This window comes from Pleurodeles waltl, chromosome 4_2 (assembly GCF_031143425.1).
Source record: "Pleurodeles waltl isolate 20211129_DDA chromosome 4_2, aPleWal1.hap1.20221129, whole genome shotgun sequence".
Classification (NCBI taxonomy): domain Eukaryota; kingdom Metazoa; phylum Chordata; class Amphibia; order Caudata; family Salamandridae; genus Pleurodeles; species Pleurodeles waltl.
In genome coordinates this window covers 68,118,319-68,144,831 of record NC_090443.1, presented here as the reverse complement: position 1 = coordinate 68,144,831, position 26,513 = coordinate 68,118,319, and the positions used below count along the sequence as shown (strand labels likewise).

The following is a 26,513-nucleotide window of genomic DNA, read 5'->3' as shown; positions in this document are numbered from 1 at the left end:
GAGTCAATTCTCACCTATTGTTGAGCAGCATCAGGAGCTCGCCAGCGTGGTACAGGTCATTCTTGGTCAGCTGGCTGAAGCGAAACTCATTAAGGTTGCAGAAGGTAATTGCGGGGAAAGTCATGCGTGGTGCCATAACCTCATCCAGCTTGGTTACGTGTGGATACTGGAAGTAGTACTGGATCCGCTCAGTACAGACGAAGAGCAGCAGTGCCAGGGAGCCCAGGAAGCAGAGCACCCAGATAAACCTCTTGAAAGAGAGTCGCTCATAGGAAAAAATGTGTGCCAGGCCATGGAGCGTGGAGCCACTGGCGAAGGCCTGGAGGCTCATGGGTGCCTCAGTATCCACCTCGGGCTCTTCCACTTTCAGGTCCATCATGGCCACCTCCGGATCCAAGACTGAATAACCTGTGGAGAAGAAGAAGAGGGTGGGTGAGTAAAGAAAACAAATATAACTTTTAGAAACCATCTGGTACTATTGTGGCACCAAAACCCAGTCTGGCTGCCAAGCGACAAAAATTATAAACCAAATCACATTGCTTATATCCCAGATGGTGGTCGGGGAGTTGTTCTCCATAGATTCTGATCACAAAAGTTTGAAATAATCTTGAAAAATATAATGCCCTGTTTTAACTTCAACTAAAGTTGTAGAAAATGCGAGAGCATCGCCTCTGAAGCATAGAGCAAATGCATACTAAACATAGTATACTCCCCACTGTACAAAATACAAACAACTACTAAGCATTGTAGATGCACTACCATCCTGAAACAGATCTGCGAGTTAGACAAAAGATTTCCATATCTTGATCGGTCAGAGTCTTTCCTGCCAGCCCCAAGGTGCATCTCTATGATTCATCCATATACTGAGGTTGCTGCAAAGCATTTTAGTGGTGTGTGGATACCTTAATGGTGACATTTTCAACCAAGGAATAACTACTCAAGTATGATTCATTTGACTGTTTATTTGTCAATAGTTTTAAGCGCTCCTATACGTTTTCTGTTAGATGATATCAAAGTCATTTGACAAAAATGGATTCTACAGTTTCAAGCACTAAACATTATTTTTCTGCATTTAACATGCAACAATTTGTAGAGTATTTTTAGTCAACTTTCAAATCATCTTGGCATTTTCTCGCATACTTTTCTTACATTTCTTTGCATCTGTTTATGCTACTGTGGAAAATCTCTACCTGCCTTTTACTCATAACATATTCAGTTACTCATAACCTACACTCACAATAACACAGACCATACTCACTCTCCCAGTGAGGACTACCTGCATAGATACTACTCAAGCTTTTATGCTGAAAAACAAACTTGCATTTAAAAGAAGCAAGGGCAAAGCTAATAGCTATGGCATTGGCATCCTAGGTCATAGTTTTTTGTTTTTTTTTAGATTTTTAATTGTAAGCATATGCCACGAAAAGAAAAACAAACCGCCACGTAATGTAACCACTATACACTTGCAATCAAAATGTTAAATGTAGCAATCAAAATGTTAAATTGTGTATCTATTTAACTAGTGATTAGAAACACAAACCTCTACCAAGGACTGCAACATTTCTTCTTGTGAAGAGGACAAGAAGTCATCTCCCAAGCAATCACTCAAAGTGCAGGTAGCTACAAAGTCACAATGTTGCTTAAACTTATAAGAACAAGTTTAAAAGGAAAGCTGAAATAAATCATCATCTAACTGGGCACCTGAATTGTAAGAAACGTGTATCTGTTTTTAAAGATAAAATACAAAAATACCATTGAAAAAACACTTTAGAAGAGCTTTGTCAGGAAGAGAAAGGTACTATTTTAAGTGGGTATATACAATTTGCACAAGCTTTTGTAGTCGCTCAAGGTGAAATAAGTCAATGACTAAAGTGGCCTGATCCATTGCCCCATGACGTATGCTGAGGTGATTTGAAGGAAAATGTGAACGACAATTCAAGAAACTAACAGATGTCTGTGTGTGCGTGTATGTGTGTATGTGTCTATATTATAAATGACTTTTTTAAGGACACAATAATGTGTCTAACATAAAATGTGTTGGTGGATAGGTTTTCTATTTTTTACAAATATTTGGTTAGACGTGGAAAGTAAACTGCCAGCCCTCTACAAAACATATACCTCTACAACGGAGATTTGAAGTTATGATACACGACAGTAATAGGCTTAACTAGTCATTATGTGAGATTTTGCTTCAACACACAAGTTGAATCATATTTTGTTATATCAAATGTCATACTTGCCAGAGCAACGTTTCAGAGGTATGCTTTATACTTATTTGGCATTTGCAGGGGGCAAAGTGAACACTTTTTAATGCTTCAGTGTCTTTTTTTGAAGTTTAATGCTTCAGTGTCTGAGATGCATGTTCTGGAACATGGAAAGTGCTAGGAGGAACTACACTCGATGTTGGTGAAGAGGTAGGTCAGGAAGAGGGGTAAACCACAGGGAACTGGATGTCCTGGTTCCTTCTCTCCCCTGGCCAGAGGAACGTGCAGGAAGCTTTGGCATTGCTGCTAAGCCAGACTGAGGTGCACTGGAGTGCATCAAGCTTCCTGGCCCCTTGGATAGGAAGAGAGTGTGTGAGCCTTTACAAGGTGGGTATCATGGCACCAAAGCCTAGAGTGCATTGTGGCCATCCTGAGAGGAAGAGGAGAGTGTTGGGGGATGTGCAAGTGCACTCCATGCCCTGACTCTTAGGGGCATATTTATACCCTGTTTGCGCTGAATTAGCGTCATTTTTTTACGCTAATTCAGCGCAAACTGAACTCCATATTTATATTTTGGCACTAGACATGTTTAGCGCCAAAATATTGGAGTTAAAATCATTTTTTGCCAGTGGAAAACTACATTGCATCAATGAGATGCAAGGTAGGCGTTCCAGGGCTAAAAATTACTCAAAGGCCCTAGCGCCTCATTTATCCTCCCGTGAAAAAAGGGTGCACGGGAGAGAGGCGGGCCTAAATAATGGCGCTAAGCTTGCTTAGCGCCATTATTTAACGCCTGGTTCAGGGCAGGCATGATGGGATCTGTGGGCCCATATCCATGGTGGAACACCATGGTATAAGGCCACACGTGCTCTCCCCAGGCCTCAGGGACACCCACACCAAAGGGACAGCGGAGGATGGGGGACCCCATCCCAGGTAAGTAGAGGTAAGTATTTACCTTTTTTTTTTTTAAAAAAAGGTCTTAAGTGCCTTGGGCATGGCAATTAGGGTGGGGAGCATGACTCCTGTCTTTACTTAAACAGGAGTCATGTCCATGGGGGTTGTGTGTCTAACAATGGCGCTAGTCAGGTTAGAGTCATTAATTTGTCTCTAACCTGACTAGCGCCATTCTTTTCCACACAACCTCCAGTTTTCCCTATGCCTCCCCTACCCGGTTAGCACCATGTATTTTGATGCTAACTGGGCCTTAGCACTGGCTTACTCCATTCCTAAATATGGTGCCCGGCTGGCGCTAGCGGGCGCTATACTTTTTGACGCAAACCTCCGCTAACGCTGGTTTGCATCAAAAGGTATAAATCAGGGCCTTAGTCGTTCACCCCTGCCCTATGCTGAGGAAGTGGAGGTTGGTAAATGCAAAGAGTAAAATACTACTGCTGAGTCCTCAGCCTTTTCCATGTTTTCATTTGTGGTGTTCAGTCATATGTTTTCTTATACATCAGTTCCTGTTGCAAAAAAACACCCAGCAAACACAGTCCTACCTCAGAGGATCTACCACAAACAGCTGCTAGGTATACAGAGTCCCAATAAATGATCTACAAAGATGCACAGAGGCCTTGTACTAACGGAGCCATCACACAAGGTTTGAAGCCTACATCAGTGGGCACAGGCTGCAGATGTGACTATTGACTAACTGAGTACCCTCTTTAATCAGATTCAGTCCAATGTTTGGACCAGAAGAAATCCTAGTTCATACTTAGATGATTTCAGTCACTCTGGATCTTTCCCAAATGCTTACACAGCTGCGTTGTAGTCTATAGTTGCATTTTTTAATTAGTGATTAGCAGAGCAGGATGTTTGCATCTAAGGATGTTCTTCAGTCAATGACTATGTAATCCATTTTGACTGTTATTACATCAGAGCTTAGTGGTATTTTAGTCTACTTTGCATCTAGTGCCCCATGTTGCCCAACACTGCTGAATACTACCAAACAATGACAGTATCTTTTTACAGCTGGCTTCAGATTGGACCTGTTGCTTTGTTTCAATTTGTTACTCTGTATCTCCAATCTATGTAATCACCTTGTAATAGGCTAACTTTAAGCTCAACAACTCGACACTCCACCATAGAGGTTATGAATGTGTTACCAATTCTGGGGAGCAGTGCTTTTAATTGAAGCCATGATGGGGAAAACATTGCTGCAACATTGTTAATACGCAGAGCTATGAGCCATCACAGGACCTCCCAAATTTCATTTAGTCACAAGCTTCTGGTGGGTGGCACAGGGACATCACTTGTGACATTTCTTGGTGGGGTGGACGGGTATAAAAGTCAGCATCTGGCATTTCCAAATCTTCTTCCACCCTGGTACCTGGATCGCACTCTCCCCTCTGTCGCCCTCTCACTCTTTGTTGGTTTGCTGGGTGTCTACAGTACCACCTTCCACCCGCTGCTGCAGATCGGCATGAAGCAGATCATAAGAAAGTGTTTCTATCTGTCCAGTGTGCGTGCTTATTTACTTAAAATGAGCTTTTTTACATGATGTCTTGCTCGAAATCTGGAATAAACATAAAGGGGCACATTTACAAGTCACCTTGCACCGCCCTAGCGTCATTTTTTTATGCTTAGGCGGTGTTAAGGAGGCCTTTCTGCCACGCCGTATTTACAAAGTGGCGCAATCCTTGACTGCAACATTTTCTAGACCCTTCCGAGGCAGGGAGGCCTTAAAAAATGGTGCAGTGATATTAACATTTCACTGCGCCATTTTTTCTGTCATTTTTAATGCCTGCTCAGAGCAGGCATTGAATGAAGCACTCATTTTAATCAATGGGCCTCCCTGTGCTTTGCTGCACTAGCGTCAACATTCTTTGTGCTAGTCCAGCAAAGTGACACAATAGCGTCAAAAACGTTGATGCTATTGTCCTAACGACCATCATGGTGCACTGTATTGTAAATACAGTGCAACCTAGGTGTCGTTAGTTGGGGCAGGGACGATGCAAGAAAAGTGGCGCATCAAGACCGATGCACCACTTTCTTGTAACTATGCCCCATAGTTTCTGATCATGCTAGTTCCCTCACATCTACAAAGATTACATTTGCACTCTCCCATGGTTGGCTGGCTGGCAGAGAAATTTTAAACCAATCTCCTGTGCTAATTGTGCTAATAGAAATGTAACCACCGTCCAGTCGAGCAGTTCTCAGTCCCAAAGTAGACTTAATGCTGTACATCCTAGGCTAGTAAAGTTTGATAGGCTGCATCCTGAAGACCTGTGTGAACTTGAAGAGTCAATCTGTATCCAAGATAATTGAGGTAGGAGCTGCTAATTCCCCCAACAGCAGGAACCACGCTATATCTGGACCCAGGAGTGACTGATTGCCATGCCCAAAAGACCGTGTGTGAGGACCAGCACCGGTTCCCCTGTATAAGCATATCCAGCCGACTAGGGAGATGAGGAAATACATCTGGTAGTGATAGTGAGCTTGATCCTCTGCACTAAAAGGACATTCTTGCCCCCCTCCCGTGCACAGTACATTCCTTCTGCCTTTCTCTTCTGAGAACCCTCATCGGGTGTGGTGCATGTGTGTTTGATGACAGTTGATGGTCCCCCTTTGACCTACATCTGATGTGGCATTGAGGTCCAGCAATATGTAACAGCAAATCAGATTCAAATCACAAACTTCTTTGCCCCTACTAAGAAGATCTCAAGATGTCCTAGAAGTCCAAAATCATATGTCAGAAGATACCTCAATGTAGAATTTTAGCTACCATGACAGTCAAATTATAAGCTCTAGCTCTCAGATGCTCCCCTTCTATCACTAAGGCTCTTGGTACTCCTGGAGCCATGGGGTACCGAGAAACCTTGACATTGGCCAAATAAGATGGCATGGAATCTCTGTCCTGAACCCCAGGTTCAAGCCCCCAGGAGCGAAGGTGAAATTGGGATTTAGAGAAGAAGCCATGCACAGGTGCTTTAGTGCACTTTGAGCAGCCGGGAGCAGAAAAGTTTAATAAACACGGACTTCCTGTGACATACAATTTATTCAGTAGGAATGCTAAACTGTCCATTTCTATATTTCACATTTCTGTAAACAGTATGTAAAAATATAACCCTTTAAACTTTGTGCATAACAACTATTATCGGCCTTTCATCTTGTGGGTACACAGCTTGAAGGGTTCAGGGCCCAAGGAGGCATGTTTGAGACTGGCAGTCAGTAGACTGGGCTGATGCGCCAAAAGAATACAAAGACTAAGCCATAACCAGATTTGTGGCCATACGTCTTGTTTCAGACCAGAAACGTAAGACAACGATGCCATGCCACAGAGGCCCTTGTGTGACTGTGGGCTTGTGGAGAGGTGAGTGAGCAAGGGAACTGCAGGCTGGTATGAGTGCTGTGACAAATAGGCTTTAGGTCTCTCCATCACAGACACACACATAAGAGGAGGAAGCCGAGTTATGGAAGAATAGGTTAATGACAAACCCATGCACACTGAGGTACACCTCACCCTCTTTTGGTGAAGGGATGCAATGGGACTTAAGCCGACACGCAGCAAGGAATACTGTGATCCTTCCTCTTTTCGCTTTTCTGTCCTGCTCATTGTGTCACCTCGGTGGACGGGAGCTCACTGTTAGTGTTCCATGTATTGTCTCATCTTCCTCAGCATAGCACAAGTGTTTGATAGGCATTGGCCGTGCCCAAAGTGTACCTCACCTGGAGTTCAGGATGACTACAGTTCCCTAACCAGTCAGTGGGCAGAACAGTTAGTGTAAGGTCCTTATTACCTGTATCCGTGGGAGAGGGGCTACTGACCCTTTCATATAAAAACCCGCTCAGTCCTTCATAACACTGATCGTCCAGGCCCTCTTATTCTGCATTGCGTGAGGTGTGGCATGTGATATATATGCTGTTTGTGTGGTATCTGCAGGCACCTCCATATGCTGTGCGAGTGAGGCATTCTGAGAGGCCATACTAAGTGCAGCAGAATATGACGATTTCCTTCGTAGGTGTCTTCGTGTAGGTGACAACTTGCAAATTGCTTCGCTTTAAGCAAGAACCATCTGGAGAGGCAGAAGAATTCACATCTTGCGAGTCCAGAATGCTGCTTGAAAATAAAGAATTCACCAGCACTGCTTTAGCTACCTGGACAGCTGTGTCCTCAAATCTGCCCATATCCAACTCACCCATGCTCAAGGTGTAAGGCCTGTGCCCACCAGAATGCGCAACTGTTGGGCCACCTAATACCATCTTCTCACATGGTGCTATCTTCTTTCTGCTGTGCTTAGAGCTGTTTGAGAACAGTAGAGACCCCCTTTAAGAATGTAGGGCTTCTCTCCAACACCATTCTCTTTGGTCATTTGGTGCTGCACTCCACCGACAGTGAAGAATATACTCAGCATTGGTTGACTGTCAGCATGGAATTTAAACATTGTCCTGTTTGACTTTCTTCCAATGGTCCCTAAACTGAAGGGGAGCTAACCCTCTAGAACCAGTTCCTGGTGTTCATCTGGACTACTGGCTAAAATCTATACCATTATTTGGGAGAGAAATATGACCTGAAACAGGTCTCAGGAAGATGGTATTCCCAGACGGACTGGAACTCCAACTAAAATAATCGAAATTCGTACTTGAGAAAATCCTTGTTGCTGTGTCACCCCTAGGTGGCTTGCTATTGGACTACCCAAAAGAAACAAGGAGCTGCAACTGCAGAGGAATACCCGATAGAAGGCCAATCCGCTGTAACTCCACAAGAAAATGGGAAGCACAAGCTCTGCACATAAACATTTACAGATGAGGATTATTGCAGAATACTGTGGGTGCTAAAGGGACACACCAGTGCCTAATTTGAGCCGGTTGTGGCACCGGCACTTATGACAGTCCGCCAGGCGGTGCAACTGTTTGTCTCATTTAGAGATAAGAACAGCAACAATTGTTAATTAATTAAAAATACACTATGATGACCTGCTGACAAAGCCATTCTTTTACTTTTTGGAGCCTGGAATTGTCAGAATTGTCATACTTGTAGGAGTGTGACAGGTATCAGTTGTGTTGTTACTCTAACTGGCGGCACTGACAGCAGCAATCGGAAGTTGCCTCCTGACTAGGGTCTTGCAACTTATTTTTTAATTTGTAAAAAAAATAGTACAAATTTACAAATTAAGCTCTGGGATACACCATCTGCTGCAAGAGTTTGGTTTTCAACCTTCAAATGAAAGGGGATTTTGAAACCCAAAGTTGGAAACTAGAAATTATTAGGGCTTTTGTGTGTGCCTCCGCACTGAAGACAATAAAACCTAAAACTCTGGTCAACTATCTAGGTACAAACGTAGGAAAATGTAATCTAACACTGAGTGAAGAGCAGCACAGTCCCTCAATTGATTGAAGACACGGGAGGACACCGTGAACTATAGGGTTGAATAAAGATACGTGAGCAGCAAGTAAAGGACAAACTCTGTCAAGGAAGAAACTTACTGTAATAAACATGTATCGAATTGTTAGTTCTGGTTCCTGTTCTCTGCTCAGAGGAGGCCTCAAGATTACAATCAGGCTGAAATGTGTCAGCTTTAGAAGTGGTAGTTAAAGTTTTAAACCAAGTAAAGAAATGAAATTCTTTTGAATCAATGAAACTGAGATAAATTAATATTTTTCTAACAATGTCTCTTCTTGTTTTGATATATACACTCTCCAAAATCTTGTGTTGTGTATTAAAAAGCAACCAGGACCGTTAAACATGTTTTTGTTTAAATATAAAGAATTAGGTACATGGAACATGTTTTGCACAAAAATTCCACCTGAAATAAAACATTGGATAGATGACCTATTTGTGCCATGACAGTGGATTTTATTAAGAATCTCAATGTGCTGCATCTCAAAGAACATTAAGAGGAGGACTTGCTTAATCCGCTGCCAAATATGTAGAATAGTAAGTGGACCCTAATAGGGACATTTGTATGTATAAAGATTTCCTGTAGGACAATCTGCATTGATCGCCGCAAGGACGGGATCCTACCCAGATGGATCAATGATATGAAGCCCAAATGTCCACACCAGGACTGGGCTCATTTGCAACACAAGGGTTACCGGACAAGTTAGGATCATTGAAAGGCGACCTGTGTTGGATAGTTTGCACTGACCCCTTAGTGACAGACCACTTGACCTTTACCTCAGCAATGAGACACAAGAGTTTTTCCTTTTCATTGTTGTTCCTTGGTGTCTGTTTCACTGGCCATTGTCAGTCTGTCTGATTTCAAACCTATTTGCGTTTTCTTTAGTCACCTTAAGATTCAGAAGATTATGTTGTTTAAAGATCTGGGAGACTAAATATCCAAGCCAATGGTCCCCCCAATTGCTTTTGGAGACCAATGTGTTCAAAGGGTATCTCTGGTATCTGGGTATCTCTGGTTGCTTTGCTGCCCCATGCGACCACTGTTAATCAGAAACACGTTGGCTGCACATACTGTTAACAAGTGTGTGCCTCCGCAGCTGAGATATCCCACAGAGAACCTACTGTGGGTACTAAGGGGACATTTAGAGTTTGGCAGAGTGGGTACATCATTGTATATCAACAGTGCTCTCAACCTGCTAAGCCTCCAGTGTCCCTCACTCCATTTAGAGTCTGGGAAAAGTGCTCGATTTACACTAGTGAAGCCTCAGCTAGCACCACAGGTGTAAACCCTTGCCCTGGCAGCACGTTTGCCACAGGGTCACCAGATCACAGTGATGTTAGCCCCGGCCTCTTAAGGGTAGGTGACCCCACTCAATGTCCCTACCGGGGATCTCCTGCAAAGCAGGCAGCCCCTGATACAGCAAATTCACAGTGGCCCCTGCGTGCAGAAGGAAAACTCCCTCTGGTTCAGGGCCAATGTTTTCCCTTGTATTGGGAGATTGTTTTCAGAAAACTGAGTGTTGCTGAGTGTACATGTCAAACATGGCAGCCACTTGGCAACCATCAGCATCTTCAAAGGAGCCAGTGCAGTGACGGCTCCCGTGAAGGTACAGGGGTTCATGCCTGACTGGAGGGGATCTCTAAACATGGTGGCCACCGCTGACCTGGCTGGCTACCTGCCAGGTTCTAAATGAGCCTCTCAGGGCCTGATAACTGGCCAGGTAAATCGCGATCTCTGCACAAACATCTGTGTATAAAGGAATTGCAATTACAAATGGGGTACCGTCCGTTGCACCCGGTATTTGCCGGGTGTGATAACGATGGCAAACTTTGTTAAATAGCCTGGCGTTGAGTGGTACATGCAGATTTTGGTGAATTGGGCACAAAAAGCCACGTTATTCCTCAAAAGGTCAGAATATCCTCTAATTATTGCTTCCAATATGTTCTGAACACCTCGGTGTTGGATTTCATCCTATTCAATAATTATATCATGCAAAACACAGGCCATTGGCAATAATCAAACATCCTCCCTTCAGCTTCTTCTTCCCTGATGGACTATGATTGTCTGGTTGATTGGTAGAAGTCAATCTGAAAATCGGATGCAGTGTATTTGTACCCGTATAATGAAGTCTACAAAACTCTGTGCCTATAATTCAGTGTGAACACCCTAGCATGAGCCTTTCTCAATAATACTGGTTTTAGCTATAACAATATTTGCCATTGCAGAAGCAACCCTTCCCCTTGAGTTGTGTCTGTGTTATGGCCGAGATGCTTCGAGTTATGTCCTGTTATACGTGATCCTTCTGTTATCTTCTGGATGGGTTTGTCTTTGGAATTTTTTACACTGTTTGGCTCAGAGCTGGAATCAGGATCCTCGCCCATCTCTGATCAGTGCCTCTGAGCCATCTTCCTGGAAAAGTCTGAAAAACTACTACTGCCTTGAATTTCGTCCGCCAAGATTTCATACAAGTATATTTTGAAATTGGATCTGGACATTCATCCAGCACCCCTAATAAATTATAAATATTGCACTGTAAGTTCTCTTCCAGAAGGGAATTCTGTGTGTTTTGCTGAGCTCCATGACTGGAATGACACACCATCAGCATGAATAACCAATGCTCAGCCCAGGACTACCTACCTCTCTGCGTCGGAGACAGATGCTCCTTGAGCAAAGAGAATTGATAAAGGAGGGGCAGACCCAGTTGTCCAAGCCAAAACTCAGATAACATTCTACTTAGGGCAGGTGAGAAGCTCCGAACAACTCTGACTGATAAGCTTGCTCTCCTGCACCCAGTCAAAGCTGCCAGCCCGTGGGGGAACTCAGAATCCTGTGTCATAGACACATACCTATCTCTGTCTATGACTTGGGCCTGAGAGTGAGTGTTAGAGGACGGTTCTGACCATCAGGTATGCCCTGATTTTTCGATTTTTGACCACCTGGTTTTGGACTGCTTATTGTGAGGAAGCCTCCAATGAGGTGACTCCCGCACAGTAAACACATGGTAAAATGGACTGCACGTGTTTCCCGCTGGTGTCGCCGTGCTAAGGAAAGGCTGCTGTGGTGCAGCAAGGGCAGGAGGCCCCGGGCAGGTTACATGTGATCGTGTGTGCGCATGGATGTGCACCCATGTGATGGCTGTGGGAGGAGGATTCCTAGTGTGCGCAGCCCAAGAACTGCGCTTAGGTAGTCCTGGTGCAGGAGGAACTATGCAGAGTGGGTGGTGACCTGGAGTAGGTCTCATGAGAGGGGTGTATACATGTGAGGGAGAGTCAGTGTGCTTACTGTCTTTTCACTGTAGGGACACCCAGTTCAATGCCAATGTCAGGGTGCTTAAGATATTTGCATTGGGGGAATACTCCATTGAATGTCAATGGGAAAAGAGGGCCTAGGGTGCAACTCCGGTTCTCTGGGGTCTACCGAGACCAGAGTCACACCAAAGTACACTGTAACCTGTAAGAAAAGAATGATGCAGTAGGTTACAGGAGCATAGTTGTACAACTTATGGGTCATCCAGGGATGTCATCTTTCTCTGCCTCAGCTCAGGATTAGGGCCAATTACTGCTCTGTCCAGTTGCTGGAGCAGGGCCTATCATCAATCAGCCAGCTGTCATTCCGTGCCAGGAGCAGGCTGGAGAAGCCCTGCGAGGAATGTTAGGTAGGAGGGGCTGAGACTTTCAGAGCTCATGTGGCAACTAACTCCTGGAGGATGCCATCTTGAGCTATCCCAGAAGACTGTGCAAGAAGGAGGGGACGGGGGCAAGGAAGTGATGTGGCACATCTGGATAGGCCAGAGGTGCAGACCTGCTGGACACTTCCGCCCCCACTTAAAAGGTCCTGCACAGGGGAGAGCTCTCTCTCTTGGCTGTGCTTCACTGCTGGACACTGGGACTGCAGACGGGCATCATGGACAACTGGAAGGAAGAACCTCCTGACTGCCCTTGGGGCAGGGACTCTGCCCCTGAAGGAGTCCAGGCCAGCGAGGCGAATGCCAGGGCCAGGCAAGCTGGCCCCCTTGCCCCCCCAGAGGACTAGTTGGGGGAAGGACTGGGCTAGCGCAAGGAGAGCGTGCTGCCCAGAAGGAAAATTGGGAACCCAGAGGAAAGATTGGTGCAGGAGTCAGTGGGACTGGCTCCCTGATGATCTGGGACCCTTCCAGGCCAGAAGGCCTAAGGAGAGTGCTCCTGGTGGCAAGGGCTTGTCACCAGGAGCAGAACAACACAAGAATGAAGAAAGTCGGTCCTTGGGGGCCCGAGATATCACAGGACAAAGAATGGCGACCTTTGGGAAAGCAGCTACGTCCGCAGCTGCTTGCGACTGTGCCCCCAGGGTGGGACAGGGCCTGGGGGCTGCCCAGGAGAAAGAGGAGCAAGGGTGTGTCATCGCACTCCCCCTCGCAGAAGAGAAAGGGACCCCAGACCCCATCTCGGGCAACCTCTAAGGCAGCAAGCCGGCTCCCACGGCAGCACCCGGAGGTGCTGGGCGTGCGGGGAGCCGGCGGCCAGGGGTGGGCTCCCTGGGCCGCCCTCCCACAAGGGATCCTCGTTGTGGTGCGGGGGTGCCCGGGTGGGACCGGCACCCCCAAGTAAAAGGAAAAGCAGGAAAACGGGCACAGCGGCTCTCCCCAGCGCAGCGGGAGAGCCGCTCATCACTTATGCAGCCGCCCCAGCATGCTTTGCGGGGCAGGGGCTGCTGTTTGAGCCCCTAAAAAGCCTGTGGTGGTCCCAGGGAGATGGGGGCTACCACCAATGGAGAACTAGGAGACAGGGGGAGCTGCAGGAGCAGCGCAGCCTCCCCCCAACATCTGTTGGTGTCCCCACCCTAGGTAGGGTGGGACACATGAGAGATAACCCCTCAAGGGTTGGATGGATATTTGAAGCACAAGCTTCAGTGAACTTTTGTTCCTGTTTGTGTAAGGGGGCCTACCATAGGTGTAGGGTGGTATGGCCCCATGTATTCTACTGTTCTTTTATGGTTAAGTAGGAGTAATCTAAAAGTAATTCTGATGGTTAAAATGCTGGAATTTGGTCTCTTATGTTCCCTGATTATGCTAATTTGAATAATGATACTGACAGTCATCTCTTGCCACGATGAAAGTATTTAATCACAAATGTAGGTGTAGTGTTGAATACTGTCAAAATGTTCAAATGTTGTAAGGGGGGCACTGGGATTGTTTTGCCATGTGGATTGTTGGATTATATTCTCCCTTAAGGAGACCTGAGAGATTACATACTGTTTGCCCAGAGTGATTCTATCACTTTGTATATATTTGTAGATTGTTGCATAGTATTGAGTAGTGTGCGTGAATAATAAATGTACTTTTACTTTATCAAAAGAAAAAACACAGACTGGACATTCATTTATTAAGAGTCATGCTTGCATGCTTGTGAATGGGGATTACTAGCCCACACCACCTCCCTTGAGTAAGCCTTGGAATGCTCTGCAACGCTACCCTATGAGAGTCAAGCGCTACAATGGGGTGTTTGGTTCCCAGTGGCGGTCGTGTTCGGACTCGTTACTTGTGCAGGCCACACAACTAATGACCCACCTTCCAACAGTGAGGGTCTGGCTTATGCGCTGTGCGGGTGCCTGCGGACTTCTATTGCTTCCTGAGGCCCAATGAGGCATCAAAGGTCCAGTAATGGTGATCTCACAGATCCTAACTGAAAGCCAGACTGTTCTCCGAGAAACCTCAACGCTGGCTGGCCCTTAAAACACCCCCATGCTGCAGGCCTCAAGACATACAACTGTAACATTTTCACCTGCAACCCACGTTCTCAATTTGTTGTCCCTTGATTTTTTTCAGTAGACCGAATGAAGAGAAAAAAAAACCTACAGGGACCAAACAACCCATGATGCACCAAAATATTTGGTTTCTGACCAACTTCTTCTGAGATAAAAACATAAAGACCTTGAGCCCTAGTGCTACACAAAAGAAATCAACCATGACTGTCCAGTTTTGGGCTGATGACCCATATAGCTCATCAGGTAGCTCGATTCAATAAATGTGGGCAAACGGCATTAGGGGGACACCGATAAACATTTGAAAAATTGCATTATTTATTTTTAACATGTAAACAGCCCAACATCTAGTCCAGATATAGCAGGGAGTGTACACTAAAACAAAAAATAGTCAATAGACAATGGGAGACAAATTCAGTAAAAGCTTAATATTGTGGAATAACACAGAACACTTTGGAAAATAGATTGAAAAAACATGTAGAGACGGGGAATCAGGGAAAGCCAGAAGAACAACTATGGAAGAACGGAGAAAGGGGAGGCTTACTAGAAAATGTAGAACCTTATAAAAGCTTGTGAAAGTGAATCAGAGTCGCCAAGCCTGACCCAGCTAGGACAGAGTTCCAGTGGTTGTCAAATAGGCAGGGAAGGCCTGAGAATAGATGTTAGCATCGGGAAATGTCAGGCTATCAAGGAGCCCAATGTTCTGGCTTCTGATCTCTTGCCTGCAACTCACCGGCCGGCAGAAACTCTGGGCCAGGACAAGTGTCTTGAAAGAGATGTGAATGTGAAAGGATAAAAAGTGAAGAGAACATATACTGCAGACTAGTGACAGCTGGATGAGAAGGCTGGCGGGCGGGCGTCTGCTTATACATGATCTACACATGATCAATAGTTTAGCAGGTGCAGTGTCACCGGGGCCTGGGAGTCTGAGTAGAAAGCCGCATCCAAAGTAAACCTGTGTTTAACTACCAAACAAGGGGATGGGGCCCCGTTTTCTTTGCTTGCATTAGGGGCTATGGCAGCCCTGCTGCACCACCGAGCTGAGGCCACACCTCTAGCAATCCCAGAGTCACCCTAGAGTGCTTGCTACAGGCGCAACTGGAGAGTCAATAAAATGTAAGGGACCCTCATCTCAACGTTGCCAGCAACATAATCTGTGGCCATGGGTGATGAAGAAATGGCAGTAGCAAATACTGACACTGCCTGGAGCTCAAGACTGGAGAAGGGACCATTTAGCTTTCCAACCTCAGCTATTGGGCCTACAAAAAGGGCTGAATCCTAACTCCAACACCACCACAACTTGACATACAGTGGTAACCTGCACGGACACACAGCGGTTATTCAGAGGTACGCAGGCTGCGGTACTGAGATGTGCGCATGATGATCTACCCACAGTTACACACAGAAGTACATACAGCAACATGCAGGGCCATGCATCATGTCGGGCACAAAAGGACGCGGTGACAAGCAGAAGTACACAAAGTGAAACACACAAGATCACACATGGGGAGAGAGGACTAACAGAAAGGGCTCGAATCCTCATCGCCGGATCTCTCTATTCCTCATGGTACTTGCCACAAAAAGCCACAGAGAGTGACATGCGACTCATCGCTTCTTGGAGTATCCAAAGGGTTTGAATCTCCCTCCTGCCTTGCACCCCACCAATCTCTGTGCGAGTTACTGCGAGAGGGCCCTTTCCACCTGCTGCCAGCACTACTTGCCTGACCCATCACACCTCACACGGAGAGGTACACCACAGCACACAGTGAACCACAGAGCATTAAGTGCTACACAGCTAAACCCACATAATAACTCACACTTACATTTCACTGCACACGTGGAGTCGAACACAGCAACACAGAGGCACACGGAAACATGCACACATGATGATCCACGGATAAACAGTGCCACACTCAAAGATAAACAGAGATATCCACAGAGACACACGCAAAAACAGTGGGAAAAAAACACATATGCATATTAGCACAAAGTGACTCAGATAATCCGAGAAAAAAGGAAGGTCCTTTGGAACATACCCTTCCTCGAACAAATTCACGTTTCCTGCACACCAATGTATACAAAACATTTCGGATTCTACCGCTCTGCCAACTCTCCAGAAACCACACACAACCATAATGACACTTGAATAGGTGCACAATAGCACACACACTGATTGACACAAATAAACGTATGTGGCGGCACAGAGAGAAACATACACAGTGACTTAGGGATTCGCAGCCAGTGACAGACACGAACAGACATATAGTGGCGGAAAAACGCGCACATGTTACCACATAGAGAAGCAAACGCAGGGGGAAATACACGGTGTCCCAGACACTTACATACATATATATCACTTAGAAATTGTCATCCAAGGGCACACAGAGAAACGCCAATAATGACACACAGATAAACCTACAGCGACAAGGATATTGAGACACAGTGACAGGGTCACAGAAAAATACACACAAGAAGGCAGAGAAACAAACTGGTACACAAGGTGACACTGTAGTACACACATGCACGTATTCACACAGAGAAACACACGCACTGAAACAAACACATTAAGTAACACACATGCAAATATATACATACACACATACACACCCATATATATACGTGTCTGTACGTGTGTGTTATTAATATTTTACAATTGTACAGCATAAACCCAAACACGTACGGACAATTGTTTCACAGAAACACACTGTCACACATAGAGGGAGAAACAAAGTGACACAACAACACCCCGACAGAACCACCAACCGACACCGTACCATACAAAGCCACACACATAGTGATACTTGGAGATACACACTCAGTGAGGCAGAGATGCACACACTCAAATATGTATGTATGTATGCATGTATATATATATATATATATATATATATATATATATATATATATATATATATATATATATATATACACACACACACACACACGCATAGTGACACACAGAGACAGACAAACAGGTAGACACACAGAGAGCTGCTTAGCTGCTTACTTGGTTCACACACGTGGTGAACACACCCATAGTGACAGAAAGACAAACACATAGTGGCACGTAGAACCACACGCGTGTCACATAGGCACACGCTCACACAGCAGCACAACACATCCACTCAGGCAGTGCTCACCTGAGGTAGAGGCCGGAGCAGGGTTTCTCTCTCTGTGGGCGCCTGCGGCTGGCGCCCCACCAGCACCCTAGAGCCGCAGATGTTCAGCCCTTGCAGGCGACGGATTGGCCGCCGAGCCACAGAGAAGGCTGTCGGTGCAGTGTGGGCGAAGCAGCAGGCACAATCTTGGACTCAATCTCCCGTCGCCGAGACATCGATTCACGGGGGGAGAAGAAATCGACGCCCTAGTACGGTGCGCCCGCTCTGTGGCCGGATAGTAGGTCTTGGCAGGCAGCGCTGGACGGGGCTGCTAGCCCTGCCGTCCCTCCACGGCGCAGCCCATGTGTCCCCCGTTCAGACACCCATGTGTCCTCTGTGTTGCCGACATCCGACGGGTTCCATAGGGGTGCCGGTGTTTGTAATGGTGTAGGGCAGAGTGCTCCTCAGAAGAGATCGCCGGTGCTCAGAAAATGCACTACGGCAAGGATGTCAGACGGCCGAGGGACAGCTTCGAGGATGCTGAGAGGGTCAGTGGAAAGATGCGGCTGCGAGGATGCTGGGAGGCCCCAGGGCGAGCAAGGATGCACCGAGGACCCTTGGAAGGAAGCAGAAAGGGCGAGTGTAAAGATACTGGGGTGCAAGGGTGCTGCGATTTTAGGGGTACAGTTGCGAGGGATGCAGAGAAGGCCCGTGGAAGGATGCTGCGATGCTCTAGATACCGGTGCAACGATGCTGAGGTGCTGGATGCAACCGTGGAAGAATGCTGTGACGCCGGAGGTGCGCCTGGAAGGATGCTAGGATGCTACAGGCAGGGATGAAAAGATGCTGAGATGCAGGTGGAACCAGTGAAAGGATGCTGTGACGCTGGAGGCACGGCTGGAAAGATGCTGAGACGCTGTATGCAAGACTGAGAAGATGCTGGGATGCAGGCGGGTGCCGCGGTTGCTGAAACTCTGGAGATCCTGTATGTCAGTTTGTTCTTATCTCATCTATTGCTTATTATGCGTTGCGCGCCGCCGAGCCAGCTTCAGAGCGCTGCTTATCAGAGGTCAGAATTCTCCCCGATCCCGGCCATAGGTGGCTATTGATGTAATTGCTGGACGTGGTCCGCTGCCTGGATGCGGCGGTGCCGGGTGTGCCGCTAGCCGGATGCCGAGCTGTGATGATCCTGGCTCGTGGATAGTGTTTGTGCCTTGACCCCTCCTCCCAGCCTCAGCTGCCTCTGGTGACCAAACCGGTCTCCCTTGCTGCACCTGCCGCCTCCCGCCACTGACGCCTATAGTTTGATGGGCAAGGGAGGCAATCGGAGGGTCTGGAGGGATGCTGTGGAGGGTGCGGAGGCACAGGCGGTACTGCTGCAGTTGTGACGGGCTGGTAGATACAGCTGAAGGGGTCCAGGTAATATCTCTGAAAGGAGGGACCACTGGGAGAATGTAGGACAGACCACTGAAAGGATTCAGAAGGTACCACTGGAAGAATGCAGAAATTAGCGATGATAGGATGTAGGAGGCAGAGCTGGATACAGCTGAAATGATGTGGGGCACCGCTGGAAGGATGCTGAGTTAGAGCTGTGAAGATGCTCGAGGCTCAGTTAAAGGAGGATGCAAGTACCGCTGAAGGAATTCAGGAGTTACCACCGAGACGATGTTGAGTTACAGCTGGAAGGATGCCTAGCTTAAAACTCTTTAAATACCTTTGAAAGGAAGCCCGATGTAGCATTACACACATTCTTGAGTTACATGTGAAAAAATGCTACAGGTACCAATAACAAGGACGCTTAAGGTATTCCCGTAGGAATTCGTATTCCCGTAGGAATTCTAGAAGTATTACTACATGGATGCTGAAGGAACCAGTGCATGAATACTGAGTTGCAGCTGAAACAATGATAGAAGTGCCTCTGAAAGGATACTAGAGGTACCACTTGAGGTAGCACTGGATAGATACTGCAGTTAAAGTTGGAAGGATGCAGCATACAACTATGCTATAAGTACCTGTCAAATTATGCTAAATGTACTACTACGAGGAAGATGAAGGTACATCTGAAATTATGCTGGAAGTACATCTGAAAGGATACTAAATGTACCAGTACAAGATTGACTAAGGTACCATTATAAGGCATGTTGGGATGGAAGTGTCCTCTGCCTGGTGAACAAGCATGTACCCCTCCCCTGAAAGTCTGACTGCATATCAAACGTGTATCCTGACTTTTTTGTTTGGCCCTAGCATCACAATAATATGGCATTAGCAAAGAGGCATCGGTGTGTCACGGACAATGTCAGTCCAGGACCTGTCCTGTGGCCTGCAAGGGCACACCATGTGTGCCCTCTTACTAAGCAATTGGCTACTGTCTCCATCATGGGTGCATCAAGTAGAGCGGTGGTGGTAGCCTACCATGTTTTATCATTATAGTGCAACAGAATGTTTTGCACTGTGTCAGTGAGAGTGTGGTCAACTAACACTTCTTTTACTAAAGTTCCGTTGTTATGTGAAGCCCAAGAACCTTGTACTGACGTCCTGTGTGCCTGTTAGGTGCATGTGGATGTACAGCGAGTCTGATAACTGTATGTGAGCAGGGCTCTGTGCATGCGAGTATGAATACTGAAGCCAGTGAGATACATTTTGGCTGCTGCCAGTTTAGCTGGTACAAGGTGAAGGATGAGGACAGCTTCCTTTGACATTGAAAGTGTATTGCCTGAATTCCTGTGGCTGGAGGGCAGAGATCAAGGCACTGAAGTGAAGAGGATAAACTGTGGGACTGCAGTTTTTGTTGTTCAAGATGAGGACGTTTCTGCACCAGGCCCATCCTTTTGTCTGTCCCCGATTAGTGCTTCATGAAGGCTGATGCCAGCCAGGTGCAGAGATTTCACACTTCATTGGGCTCATGTTTTGGCAGTCCTGCTTTGAGTCCACCCTACTGCTACCTGCTGGAAAAGCTTCATTTCACTGAGTCTTTGAGAGCAGCTTAAGAAGGACACTTGAAAGAGAATACTGTGGATCCACAGCCCCTGTCTGGAAAATATGCCTTAAAGTGTGATCTAAATCATCCCACTTTGTTCCATTCTTAAGTTCTTCTTGACAAAGGAAGAGAGTGCTCAGCAGAGTACTGAAGAGTGGCTGTGTAACCAGGGCTAGCGTCTGCCCACCAGCCAACCTCCCAGAGATGAGGGGAACTTGCCTACAGTCTGCACTTTCTGCTGGAGGAGCCAATGGTCTTCTTAATGCCTAGAAAGCAGTCTGCCTTTTGAGAGAGGGTAGGAATGTGACTGTCCCTGTAGGGGAGAGACTGTCCAGGAGGAGAAACCCAGTATGTTCCCAGCTTGAGGAACATCCGCATAAAGTAGACTGAGTTTGAGAGCAAAGCCAGAAGCAGCCCATAATGTGAGCAGATCTGTTTTTTTGGCACAGTTCTTGCTGGGAACTGCCTAAAAGTCTTCATCAAGTCATGTGTGGGCTTGTCTTCTGACACTAGATGAGGCTACTACTGACAACAGGAAAAAAGAAACATCAGTGCTAAGTGGATGTCGGTTGGCCTGGGAGGCTGCAACTTCATGGCACCTCTGAGTGGATCCCCGTAGGCTTGTGATGATGCATCGGTCAAAGAAGTCATGCCATGATGCCAGACCCACCATGCTGTAATTTTCAATTTACTCTGGTGATAAGAAGAGACTGCCACGAAGAAGGCTCAGTCTGCACCTGCCACATCACCCGATCTGCCAGGCCATTGCCCAGGTGGCGCAAGGCTTCAATTGTACTCCCAAAATTCAGGAGTGCAGCTAAACGGGTGCTGGAAGTATCTGCACAAGGATGATGGAGGTACCATTAGACAGTTGCCTCACTTAGAGTTTGAAATATGCTTGAGACACCCTTGAAAGGGTGCTAGATGTACCAATGCATGACTGTTGTAGGTACTATTGGATGGATGCTGGACTTACAGCTGGGAAGATGCCTTCAGTGCCTCTAAATGAGTGTTTGATGTCCAGTTGAATGAATGCATTTGTTACCACTAAATGGTATACATGCTGGATTTTAAGGCACATGCATACTTGAAGTTAAGCTTAAAGAATGCTCAAAGTCAGTGGAATAACTTTAACCCCTGCAGCCCCTGTGGTGCGGGGGGGGGGCTGAGCTCCAGGGAGACCCTCAGCACAGTGCTCTGATTGGGTTCCTGACTGGGTCCGGGGGAACCTCCCTGTACTTTACAGCGGGCCCGTCAAGTTTCATTTCGCCACTGCTAAAAGGACCTCTGAAAATATACTACATATATATTCAAGGTACCACTGTTCGGATGGTACTATATTTTTTACCATCCGACCAGTGATACCTTGAATATATCACTGAAAATATTCTTGATGCACTATTACACGGATTCTGGTGTGGAATCTAGAGGAACAATGTTTACAGCTTAAAGGAGGTTGGAAGTACCACTGGAAAAATGAAGAAGGTGCCACTGGAAAAATGAAGACAGCACAGGTCAAATGATGCTAAAGGCCCCCGTGAAAGGATCCTACGTGTACCACTAGTCAAATGTAGAAGGTACCACTGAAAGGATAGTGGATTTAGAGCTGGAGAAACACTTGAGCTATTGGGTAAAATATGCTGTCCGAGGTACAGATTAAATAATATTGATCACACGGCTAAAAAGATCCAGGGGGTATCATACATGGATGGTGGTGGGAGTGAAGTAAGGACACTGCAGGTACCACTGTGCGGTTGCTGGAGCTGCAGCTGAAAGAATACTGGAGTGCTTCTGAGAGGATACTAGACGATCCACCGCAAGGATGCTGGAAGTACCACTAGACGTAACCTAGTAGTACAGCTTGAAGCACAGTTTAAAGTTTGCAGAATGTACCTGATCCTGCAGATGGGACGGCATATTGTAAGGCAAGCATTTGTACCACTATAGTGATCCAAGGATTCTGGAGGTTCGACTGGGCATCGCATGCACACAGACACACACACACTTCCTGAGGTGGAGAACGTTACACCCTAAACTGAAAGAAATTGGGCAAAGGTACCCCCATACATCACATGTCTAATCAAGGTCGCTCGAAAAGTCATTAAATTGACAGTTACTCTCAAGTGTCAAATGGAATGGCGGAGACTCCCCACCCCTAAAAATTGTTTGTAAATGTCCGAAGTTATCCAAGTCCTGTCGTTTCACGAAAACGAATTGACAAAATTTGTCCAAAAACGTTCCATCTTTTGAGGACTACACCGCGTGCACCTGATAAGCACTTACTACAATTTCTATGAAAACATAAATTGTCAAGCCGCCGTTGTTTTACGGCGGGTCACTTTCATGAAAACATGAATTTCTATACATAACGACATACGCCCTTCAGGGAAAGGGGCCACAGGCACCAACAACGTTTCTGTGGTGATTTGCAGGAGCCATGGAGTGGCACACATGAAACATGAATAGAACGGATCCAAAGCCTCTCCGTAAACATATATATTATATGCATTTTTCAAGAGATACTGGTGCAAGATGAGATCTGCTCAACAGAGGTTGACTATTATACTAAATGCCATGTGAGGACTCGAATATATATGTGTTTCTCTTAATAACAGCTGCAGATGGAGATGCCATTGTTATTTGTTCCTGTGATACGTTTTCTCTTGTTATGATTGGGAATTTGTGAGCTAAGGTTTTTGAAATATGTTGGCGTACTTGACATGGACTGAATACCCTGAATTGTTGGAAAAAATAAAAAGATGAAAAAAAAAATATATCTATGCATTTTTCATTTTTAATTTGTTTGACTACATACGACTGAAGCTTTCGAAAGGCCAGTCCTAAAAATGGGGAGGAATGGCTGTGGCCTCAAATGCATTGGAGGGTAGGGGATACAGAGGAAACAAACAATGTTAATGAAACAAATGATGAACTACAACTCACAAATTCAATTGAACTATAGGATATGATACTAAATAAAAACATAAAGGCGAACTCCGAGCAGGTAGAGGTGGTTTAACGTGCAGCCAATGGACAATATCAGAAAAGGTGAAGATTGTGGAACAAGTGGCGGCGGAGTGTGCACAAGTATACCAAGAGGCCAGGCAGTTGTCAGCACCCTAACGCTGAGGTGTTTGGTTCTGAATGAAGCCTTTCTGCCAGAACACTGCCCAAAGCGCCAAGGGGAGGCGGTGTAGATGAGTGGTGATGAGACAGGTGACACATGAACAGGCAGTGCTTGAAATGGGAAAATAGAAGTGCTTGTTTCCGAGAAGCTCAGGTACTCTCTAATTAAAAGTATTAAGTTTTCCCCAAGAAGTGCAGGTACTCTCCCTCTCAAAATAAAAAAGTGCCGGTACTCAGTACTGGACAGTACCGGCCCATTTAAAGCACTGTGAACAGTACATCTTGTATATGATGGCACACTGCACATATTTACATTGCATACATTTACCGTTGAAACACGAATGCGACAGAGGGATTTTCTCAAAGTCACACAATGGTTGGTTAAGCGCTAAAGGGAGTGTAATCCAGGTCTCCAAGTGTGATAGTGGGTGGAGCCTCAGTGAAATGCAGGCAAGGACAGTGGCCAATAAGGCGCCTAAGCCATCACCTCAGCAGACCGTTGTCTGGCAGAAAACCTTGACAAAGAGATATTATAAGCAAGAGGCTGGCGACGACCACACCAGGCTTTTGGTTTGTGGAAGATGTGTCAGGCTGCCATGGATGTTGCGGTGGATCCAGACCCATTGGGTGGGTCTGTACAAGCAACTTGTGCTGAGACCCGTGCCGAATGTGGAAAGATTTTCATTCTGCTTCTCCAGCGCATCTTATCCACTGCAAGAGCACAAGGAAACATGACCCTGAAACTGACCTCCACAACCTGCTCTCAGAAGGTCAATCTTAAACCTGGACCAGGTATCCAGATAGAACATAGTTAAAATAAGCTGAACTTTTGGGGAGAGTGAATGTACAGGTCAGGTTCCAATATCTTTTCTTTGCAACCATGTCCAAGGCCAGACCAGTACTGAGGGGTGCAATGATGAAAAAGTTCCACAGTTCCTCGGTAGGTGTATGGAAGAATTGCAGAACACAAGATGGATCTAATTATGTGGAGGTCATTGCCAGTATCATGGATGCAGGCTTCACAAAGCGTGCAAATCAAAAACAAGCATCCTTGATAAAGCAAAGCAAGTTTACCCTTCTGGAGTTTATGATGAGAGACACAACCAGAACTTACTGGTACCTGTGATCTGGGAAGTTCTTGCATACATGTGTTGCTTTTAAAACAGTGTTGGAGAGATGGACATTGTATCAGATAGGTTATTCAAGTGTTTTTGGTAGCACCGAGTGTGTTAAAGAAACAAGGATGAGGGATTTAGTGGCAGCAGACGTGTTTTTTTTTTACCAGTAATGTGTGGATGGTCTATTTATAGACACAATCTTCACTTACCAGGAGATTGGCATATTAAAGCTTTTCGTTTGCCCATCTGTTTGTGGGTGGTGAGCCTATGAAAATCCCATTTCGACACAATTTTCTTCTTACACCTGGTGTCCTGGGTATGGTTCCCTATCACAAACACAGTTTGTCTTGATCTGTGGCAAAGACCTGTGGGCAGAAGATAAAAAACACATGACACTCTTTTCCAAACTGTTAGTAGTATCAGGGTCCTCCTCTGTATTTTTAGGTGGATGTAATTGAACATTCTGTGCTCTCGATTGCTCAGTCTCCCCCTACTCCACCATTCAAAGCGGAGCTCCCAAGCCAGTGTTTACATCTTTGAGCATCTTGTTATTTTCCTAGGCTTGCAAGGCAGCCAGCATTTTTTGGGCTGCCTCCATTGGAAATGCTCGAGCGCCAGACTGCCTTTCACAGTCTTTCAAAGCAGTGGTGCCAGAACAACTCACCCAATGGCACTTTCCAGATCACTATGGAGTGAAAGTCACCTCTGAAACAGGTGGGTAGCCGCGTGTGCCAAAAGAAGTATTGTAACATGACAAATAGTTTCAGTGTTGAAAATCGGCTAAAGTCTCTAGAACAAATATGAAAGCCTGCAAAAAAACATGGAAATTAGCAATGAAGTTCTAGGGGCACAAAAAGGTATGAAGGCAGTAGTCAGTTTTAATATCTACTTTCTTAGGCCCCACCTTCTTATGCACGGAGGATGTGCCAGGAAGTGATGTCACAGGGTGCAGGGAGGGTTGGAATGGGATGGGTCATACGTAGGCACAGTGCGTCCAGAAGCATACTGGACCTATCAACCAGCATCTGCCACTCTTTGTCCATCCTGCAGTGCAAAGGAACCTGGAGCCTGGGCCCTGACCAGGGCGAACTGGCCTCAGAGACCTAGGGAAATCCCCTAGTCGCCTAAAGGTCAGGGCTGCTTCCAGGGCTGGCTTGGCCTAAAATAACTTAGTCTATCCAGTAATGAAAGCAAAACTGGCGGAGTGGCACATCATTCACAGATCAGCTCAATGGTACATATGATTGGCACCTGTGGAAAAATAGCTCTCCTGGGTGCTCTGCCAGATGCTGAAGTAGTCGGGTACTTGACCTGTGAAACCAACATCTTTTATGCCAACCTATTTTAGAAATGATGATGTTAAATGTTGATGTATTTTCATCAGTTTTATATAGCCCGCACTCGACTACTAAGGTATTGAGGCTCTGTACATGAGCACCGGTCACATTACACACATTCGTTTATTTTGTTGGCGCAGAGAGACAAAGTGATATTCCCAGAATAAGAGGATGGAGAGCCAAGGCCTACTCTCGAGCCTAGTTCCTCAGGTCCAAGGTCCACAGCTCCAGCCGCAGTGCTACCTCCTCTCAGGTCGAAACGATGAAGAACATGAGTTCATAAATATTTGAGTGGTTCTATGCCAGAGTATTCTTATCAAATATTTTGTGTGACAGAAATATTGTTTCCTAAATATCGTTTACAAAAATATCGACCCATTACGTGTAGATCTTCTAATATTAATACCAATGATGCAATATTTTTTTATAAACTATATGTAGGGCAGAGGGTTTCTGTCGGGCAATATACTCAAACCAATCCCACCCACTCTCATACTCTCCTGGAGCAAATTGTGCTCACTTTCTGAATGCAACATAGGGATTAGTTTTGAAACATTTCAAAGTATTTTGCTATCA

At 45.9% G+C, this 26,513-nt stretch overlaps 1 protein-coding gene across 1 annotated transcript in view; it reads right to left on the bottom strand.

Annotated features, from left to right (window-relative positions):
• ASIC1 (acid sensing ion channel subunit 1) overlaps nt 1-18,618 on the bottom strand; it is a 324,144-nt gene extending 305,526 nt beyond the window's left edge. The window contains exons 1-2 of the mRNA XM_069230676.1: nt 17,422-18,618; nt 15-408 (exon numbers count right to left, since the gene is read on the bottom strand). Of these exons, the coding sequence (XP_069086777.1) occupies nt 15-379 (365 nt within the window). The 5' untranslated portion in view covers nt 380-408; nt 17,422-18,618. The remainder of the gene's footprint in view (nt 1-14; nt 409-17,421) is intronic.
• Between the last annotated feature and the right edge of the window lie 7,895 nt (nt 18,619-26,513).